Raw genomic sequence first — 8,570 nt, 5'->3', positions numbered from 1 at the left:
GGGCAGGGGCGTAAGTGATGGCCGAGGAGTGGGCTCAGGAGACAGTGGGAGAGGCTGGTCCTCTGAGCCCCAGCCGGCAGTCTGCTGGCACCCACGGGGAAGATGTTCTCCTCCTTTCCACTGCTTACAACAGCAACACGGCTCCTGGGCGAGCCACTCTGTAATTTTTATAGGTGGATGCATCAGCACACCAATTAGCCTAGACACAAGAAATTCAAGTCCAACCTGAAGCCTTGTCACCTCCAATAGTCTCCCTCTCTCTCCCTGCCCTGGTGGCTGAAGGTGCCAGGGACCCCAATGGCAACATTGGTGCTGAGAGGCAGCTCATCTGGGTGGACCGCTGGGGCAAAAGGGAAAGGAGGACTCAGTCCAGATAAGGCCCCCCGCAAAGCCCCCACCCCAATCCTACCTCCAGCCCAGGCATCAAAATCATTCATCATGAGTACAGGCATGTAATAAATTTAATTTTTTATTTTCAGGGAAATAAATTAAGACAAATTCATTAATGCAAAACAAACAAAAATTGGTTTTGAGCCCTCCAAATCCCAAAGGAAATGAGTTTCAGGTCATTAGCTCTTTGGAATTCTCTGCCGCTAGGTACGTCTCCGTTATGAGAGATTATGAGGAACAAAGGGTTTCTCCAGGGGTGGAAGTGCTCCCATTCTCCTGAGGCCACAAGCAACAGGGCCCTCCTATTGGGGAGGCTGGTGATGTGATGCCCCAACTCCCAGAAGGTGGAAAGACCCAAGGGGCTCAGGGCCCAGCTGCTTGGGGACTGATACGCAGGGCACCAGTGGGGAGCTCCACTTCACTGTGGGCAGGCCCAGCTCCTCTCCCTTGACCAGGCTAAAGGAGGGAGTCAAGGATTGAGGACAAAACAGCTCTCTCGGACAGGGACCCCAGTGGGCATTTTCCTTCCAGCTCCAGGACCAGACTCAGTGTGGCTCTTCTGATGAGCTGAAACTGAAGAGGGGTGGTGATGGTGGGAGGAAGGGTCTATGAACAGTGGCTAATCGGATGTGCAGAGGGAAGGGGTCCAGGAAACAAAGTGATTCCAAGGTATGGGGTCAATGACAGGTAGACCTACGTGGTTGCAGATGGCAAGGAAAGTCAGAAGAGACACTTTGGGCATAGATGAGTCTGGCCAGATGACAAAAACAGATCATGAGTTCCCCAGGCAGCAAGCGGAAAGGCCTGGGGCAAAGTCCTTGGCTCTGAGAGGAGATAAGATGATAGAGGAACTCAGGGCTCAGGCCAGAGACTTGCAAATTCTCAGGGTCAGGATCTGGAGAAGAAGAGATTCTAGGCAATGGGACAAAAACTCTCAAAAGGTAGAAGGGGAGTTGGGAAAGGAAGTGACACAGAGGTGTGAGGTAAATAAGGGCCACACCCAGGACTGCACAGGCGGCTGGAAGGAATGATGCTGGGGATGGGTGGTTACTTGGATCAACCTCCAGGGTCATCCTCCCTCAGGATGAGCCTGGTCACCAGTTCACACCAAGGGATCCAAGGTTCCAACCCCCACACCTTCTCTGTCTAGAGGGACAGAACACAGAATTGGGGTCCAAAAGTTCTCCAGACTGAAGAGACCAGGATGCATTTCCACATTCCACTGTCTACCAAGCAGGTGAGGCCCAGAATCAGGTGAAGGAGACGCTGCCTTGGGAAAACCTGCAAGGCTCAGGCATTCACCACCAAGCGAGGCGGGAGTCGGGGGTCACATCAAACCCTAAAGAGCACACCCAGGGCCTGCAGGGGAGGGAGAGGGAAGCAGAAGGCAAATCTTGCCTGCATCATACCAGTCCCAAAACAAGGACACGTCCTAGGCTGGATCTGTCAGGCACCACCCAACCTTTGCCTGCCTCCTGGTCTTGGGATAAGGCAGATGATGTCAATCGAGTGCTGAGCAGGCAAGTGTTCCCAGGGGCAGACGCTCACCCAGTTCTTGAGGAGATGATAGGTGAGGTCCAGGGATTGGCACTGGACCTGGGGGAGGATGACCCGATACTGCTGCAAGCCGGGCCTGGGCCTGACTTAGCCGACTACAGACCTCTGCTGACTGCCGGCCAAGGCAGTGTTCCCCCAGTTTCAAACCCAACATGTTGAGTGAGGGGTGGGGACACGGTGAGAACCCCACAGAGGGGGCTTCTTCCAGGGCTGAGACCACCTCTCACTGTCGGATGACAGCCTCCCTGCTGTCAGGGAATTGGCACCTGAGTGAGGCCTGATGAGGACAGGCTGGTCATCCTCCCCATCCCACAGGTATCTTCAGCAGAGGGTGCCTTCACCTTCTCCAGGACACCTCCAGCCTGTGGGAGGGTGCAGAGAGGCCGTGGCCAACACCCTCGCCCGAGGAGGGACACAGCGGGCTGAGCAGGTGGGCACTGGGCCTCCTCACAACTGTTCACACCTTCCCAAAAGTGCAGATTCCTCAGGGTGGATCAGAGCCTTTAGTGGCCATCCAGGGCACTGGGCAACAGTGTGGGCTATGGGGTCTCAGTTCTTGAGCTGTGAAACTTGGTTCTTTCCTCCTACTATCCTAAGTCCTGATTAATGGGGCAGGAAGCCTGGGGCAGGAATTGAGAGGGGGTGAGCTAGGGGTCCTTGTCACTTGAGAGCTTCCTTCCTCAATCCCACTTCCTGCCTCCTGACCCATCGACCTTCACATAGCATCCCAGCTCCACCCCAGCATGTGCCCTGGTCCTTGCTTCCCAGGGCCTCTTTGGGCTTTATGGAACACTGAGGACCATGGCACCCACCAGGAAGGTGGGCATGTAGTACAGGGGGAGATAGAGGACCTTAGCATCCCAGTCAGCCAAGTACCCAGTCAGCCGTGTGACACATAAGGGGTGGAAGGCAGGCAATGCATGCTCAGTGCAGTCCGTCACCAAGGACACATCTGGTGAGCACTTTTTCTCTACCAAAGCGGCTTTGATGTCTGTTGAGAACGAAAAAGGACCCATGTGTACTTCCACCTTCCACCCATCCTGCCCTGAGATCCCCTTAGGGAGGAGAGTTACTAAGAATTTCTGTAGCCCCAAAGCCAAGACCCCAGCTTACTCCAACCAGGTTTCCCACAGATCCCTATCCTTCCAGGAAAAATTGCTGCAAACTAAGCCAGCTGTGTCTCTCTTCCTGACAAATAAATGTCTGGATGCATAGGGTGAAGGTCTCTCTCAATTCTAGAAATGTAAGCAAGTAAAAATCACCTGTTTCTGACACCAGCTTGCTTTGGGTCTATGGCTATCTTCCCTCTCTGGTTTCAAATTCCTTCTCCATATAATGAAGTATTCAGATAAATAGTCCTCAACTCTAACAAGACTGGAAACTTTCTTGAAGTCACCAGCTGAATACATGGGACACTTGGAATGGGGTGAAAGTCCCACAATTTGTGGAGGACCCAAAGCCTAGAGCATGGATTCTGAGGCGGTGGGAGGAGCTAATGATGGACCCAAGCCTTCCAACAATGGTTTGCTTCCCTTTCCATTGTCCACAGCTCACTCACAGGATGCCAGGAACTTCTTGCCACTAGCCCTATCCCACAACTCCTGGAAGGACTTGCATAAAGATTTCTTTGCTGGTGTCTCTGCTTTTGAAGAGAGTAGGCTCAAGTTATTTCATAGCCACTTTCACTCCAAAGTAGGAGAGCTCCCACCTGCAAGAAACCAGACAGAGGGGTCAAGAGCCTCAGAGGCCTTGGGAGGCACAAAAATTTAAACCCAAGGGCCAGTGGTTTAGCTGAAAGACTGGGGAGTTGCTAAATGCAGCAGCTAGTGGAGAAAATTAAAGATGATAGCACTGCCTCTGTCTAGGGTCTAAATGTGTTCTTTTTTACTTTTTTCTTTTCTTACAAAAGAAGTTGTGGTCTACAGACCAATCATGCATAAAATACAGGATTCACATATACCTCCCCAGCACCAACAACTTGCAATGGGGTGGAACATTTGCTACAATTGTTGATAGTACGTTTTTGTAATGGTACTGATTTTGTTTAACAGTAGTTACCTTTGTTATGATGGATGAAAAAATGTTAAAATAGTACTATTAACTATCGTCCATAGTTTACATTAGTTGTATTTTTTCATATATCACCCTGTTACTAACACTTTTTATTAGTGTCATACATTTATTATGATTCATCAGAGAACATTCTTATACTTGTACTATAAACTATAGTCCATTGTTTACAATAGACTTCACTGTGTTATACAGTCCTATGTTTAACTTTTAATTTTTATTCTAGTAACATATATGACCTAAAGTTTCCCATTTTAATCACATTCACCTATATGATTCAGTGCTGTTAATCACACTCACAATAATGCGCTACCTCACCACCATCCATTTTCAAACCGTTGCAATCAACCTAAATAGAAATTCTGTACAAATTAAACATCAACTCCCCATTCTCTCACCACAATCTATCCACTGGTAACCTATATTCTAAATTCTGACTCTATGAGTGGACTTACATTTAGTTCATATCAGGGAGATCATACAATGTTTGTCCTTTTGTGTCTGGACTATTTCACTTAGTGTAATTCACCCATGTTGTTGCATGCATAAGGACCCCGTTCCTTTTTACAGCTGTATAATATTCCATTGTGTATATATACCACATTTTGTTTATCCATTCATCTGTTGATGGTCACTTGGGTTGCTTCCATCTTTTGGCAATTGGGAATAATGCCACTGTAAATATCAGTCTGCAGATGCTTGTTTGAATCCCTGCTTTCAATTCTTCTGGCTAAATTCCTAGTACCAAGATTGCTGGGTCTATGGAAATTGTATACTTAGTTTCCTGAGGAAGTGCTAAATGGTCTTCCACAGTAGCTGCACCATTTTACATTCCCACAGCCTCTCCAACACTTGTGGTTTTCTGTTTTTCTTAATAGTAACCATTCTAGTGGGTATGACATAATATCTCATCGTGGTTTTGATTTGCTCTTCCCTAATAACCAGTTGTGTTGAGCATCTTTTCATGTGCTTTTTAGCTATTTGTATATCCTCTTTGGAAAAATGTCTATTAAAGTCTATTGCCCTTTTTTTTTTGCTCTTTAAGAAAAAGTTTATTTTCTGGTAAATAGTATTGTTTAACCGTTGGCAAAAATGTATACAGGTGTTTCCCCAAAATATTTATATACATACTGGTACAGTTAATGAACCATAATGGACAAGCCCCATTATAACCTACTGAATACAATGTGCTCTTCATTTATAAATGGGCTACCCTCAGTATATAAAATATATAGGCATGTATGTTACACATACAAGGTAAAAAATGTAAAAAGGAAAGATGAAAAGAAAAAAAGAAGGAACAAATATATCCTTCCCTATAAGATCCAGACAGCAATTCAGTATAATTTGTAAGACTGTGTAAAATGTCTGAAGAATTTCAGGTTTGTCAAATACTCTTTAGGAAAATATCTAAACTATAAAGTATTACATTTTGATTTCAAGAATTTAGGAGACGTTTCCATTAAACATTCAATGAAGATGTTGTGGTCTTGCTAACATGTAGAAAAGAGGACTTCTGAACCTGTTAACAACAAACAAAAAGTCCCTCCTTTTTTAGTTAGTTAATATAACATTTGAATCAAGTGTGCATATTTCAGAGAATCAAATCCTGGTCCATTAGCATTTGAAAATGTTGGGTGAAGGATTCCATGGACAGGATCTGAATTCTTCCTAGATCTTAGAGGGAATGGGGCAGGATATTATGGCAATGGAGGGGGTCAGCCCCAAAGATAGCCAGCCCAACCTTAACTATCAATGTTAAAAAACACACCAAATGTTTCTATAGCATTCTTTCTGCTGCATTTTCTTTATTTCAAGCCACCTGTTTACTTGGAGGGTCATGCAGCAAGTGGCTTATAAATAAAATCAGAGTCTATGAATAGTGCCACCACATTAAGAGGCAGAATTGCTGGATTCTCTTGTTGCGTATAAAGCTCGCTTCTTGGGAATCCATGAGTTGGTATTATTTACGGGACACCTGAGATGTACCTTGCTCCGATTAACATTACCATGCTACTCACTATAAAAAAGCCCAAGGGCAGACTACAGAAGATACTAGGGTCACCACTTTCAGGAGACTGACTTGTAACCCAGCCCATTGACTTCATCACAGCTTTCTTCCATGTAGAATAACGAATTTCACTTTCCTCAGCATTGATCTGTGGTTCAAACCGCTCCATGGTGACAGCTGACATATCTTCCGGATCCAGGCTCCAAACGCCTACTCCTTCTGCAGCCCCTGCTGCCATGGCAGCTCCCAGGGCAGTTGTTTCAGGCATCGAGGGCTTCACTACTGGGATATACAGAATGTCTGCTTGTAGCTGCATAAGAATTTTGTTGTTGGTCATTCCTCCATCTACCTGCAAATGACTGAGTGGAATTCCACAGTCACGGTTCATGGCATCCAAAATCTCTCGGGTTTGGAAACAAACAGCTTCTAATGCAGCAAAAGCAATATGGCATTTATTGGTAAACTGAGTGAGACCACAGATTATCCCTCTTGCACTGGGCTCCCAATAAGGTGCATATAATCCTGAAAATGCTGGGACGAAGTAGCAGCCATAAGAAGTACCTACTTCTTTAGCAAGTTTTTCGATTTCCTCTGAGGTTCTTATGATTCCAAGATTGTCTCTTAGCCAGCGAATAACAGCACCAGCTATAGCTACAGAACCTTCCAATGCATAATACACTGGCTTGTCTCTTCCTAGTTTGTAAGCCACTGTGGTCAGAAGGCCGTGTTCAGAAAATACACACTTATGGCCAGTATTACATAGTAAGAAACAGCCTGTTCCATATGTATTTTTGGCTTGTCCATCCTGGAAGCACATTTGTCCCACTAATGCAGCAGACTGGTCCCCCAAACACCCAGATATTGGCACACCTTCCAAAGCCCCGGCTTTCATTAGGCCATAGATCTCAGAAGAACTCCGGACGTTTGGAAGAATCTCCATTGGAATTCCAAAAAATTCGCAGAGCTCTTTATCCCATTCCAAAGAATGAATATTGAAAAGCATCGTCCTACTTGCATTTGTTACATCCGTACAATGGACACCTCCATTGATTCCTCCTGTCAAACTCCAAATAAGCCATGAATCAATGGTCCCAAAAAGAGCTCTGTCTTCTTCAACAGCCTTTTGAACTGTTCTCACATTGTCAAGGAGCCAACGAAGTTTCACTGCACTGAAGTAAGTGCTAAGTGGAAGGCCTGTCTTAGACTTGACAAAGTTATTGTTTCCTGGAATTCTTTTACTAAGAGTCTCAACGGTAGACTGGGTTCTTAGATCAAGCCACACCACAGCATTGTAAAGAGGCTCTCCAGTTAACTTGTCCCAGATGACAGTGGTTTCCCTCTGATTGCTGACACCAATAGCTTTTATGTTGGAAATATCAATATTGAGCTGTCCAAGTTTCTCACACGTTTTCTCTATACACTCATAGACAGACTGCAGAATTTCCTTAGGGTCTTGTTCCACCCATCCTTCTTTTGGGAACTCTTGTTTTATTTCCACTTGATGATGACTAAGTAGCTCGGCTGTTTTTGAATTAAAAACCAAAAAGCGCGTGGAACTGGTGCCTTGGTCCACCGCCCCTACCAACGGCCCCAAAACTGCTTTCTTCGCGGCTGCCATGAAACCAGCTTCCGGTCGGCCGGCGATCGCGGCCCGTTTCCGGGTGACGGCGACGAGCGGGGGAGGGGCGGCGACGAGTCCGAAGAGCGAGGCGGCGCGGACCGCAGAACCCCCATTTTTTAATTGGGTTGTCTTTTCATTGTTGAGTTGTAAGATTTCTTTATATTAAACCCTAATCTGATGTTTCCAAATATTTTCTCCCATTGGGTAAGTTGTCTTCTCATTTTCATGGCAGAGTCTTTTGAGGCACAAAAGATTTCCATTTTGAGGAGGCCCCATTTATCTATTTTTTCTTTTGTTACTTATGCTTTGGGTGTAAAGTCTAAGAAACTATTGCTTAACACAAGATCCTAAAGATACTTCCCACAATTTCTTCTAGAAGTTTTTTTTGGTCCTGGCTCTTATGTGTAGGTCTTTGATCCATTTTGAGTCAATTTTTGTATAGGGCATGAGATAGTGGTCCTCTTTCTTTCTTTCTTTCTTTCTTTTTTGGAAAAGTAATATCCAATTCTCTGAACACCATTGGTTGAAGAGACTATTATTTCCCGACTAAGTGGACTTGGCAGCCTTGTAAAAATCAGCTGGCCATGGATGTGAAGGTCTATTTCTGATCTTTCAATTTGATTCCATTGGTCAAAATATCTATTCTTGGGGCAGTACCATGCTGCTTTGACTACTGTAGTTTGTAATATGCTTTAAAGTCAGGAAGAGTGAGTCCTCCAACTTCATTTTTCTTTTTCAAGATGTTTTTGGCTCTTCGGGGCCCCTTACCCTCTCAAATAAATTTGATAACTGGCTTTTCCATTTCTGCAAAGTAGGCTGTGGAATTTTGATTGGAATTCTATTGAACCTGTAAGTTATTTTGGGTAGAATTGGCATCTTTGTGGGGAAATGGCCTGAGCTTGGAATGCGTCCTTGACATAC

The 8,570-nt window shown here is 45.3% G+C and overlaps 1 protein-coding gene across 1 annotated transcript; it reads right to left on the bottom strand.

The window, feature by feature from the left end:
* Positions 1-5,805: 5,805 nt before the first annotated feature.
* On the bottom strand, positions 5,806-7,696 carry LOC119541742 (glycerol kinase-like). Its single transcript, XM_037845930.1, has 2 exons — positions 7,569-7,696; positions 5,806-7,387 (listed from the first exon to the last, which is right to left on the bottom strand). The coding sequence occupies exon 2, from the start codon at positions 7,029-7,031 to the stop codon at positions 5,985-5,987; it is 1,047 nt and encodes a 348-aa protein (XP_037701858.1). The 5' UTR covers positions 7,032-7,387; positions 7,569-7,696; the 3' UTR covers positions 5,806-5,984.
* Positions 7,697-8,570: the final 874 nt, after the last annotated feature.

The sequence above is a fragment of the Choloepus didactylus genome, chromosome 8, assembly GCF_015220235.1.
Source record: "Choloepus didactylus isolate mChoDid1 chromosome 8, mChoDid1.pri, whole genome shotgun sequence".
Lineage (NCBI taxonomy): Eukaryota > Metazoa > Chordata > Mammalia > Pilosa > Megalonychidae > Choloepus > Choloepus didactylus.
The sequence above is the reverse complement of the archived record's forward strand: the minus strand, read 5'-3'. Positions and strand labels throughout refer to the sequence as shown.

Coding starts and splice junctions, on each gene's coding strand:
- LOC119541742 (XM_037845930.1), bottom strand. CDS start 7,031: ATGCTTTTCAATATTCATTCTTTGGAATGGGATAAAGAGCTCTGCGAA.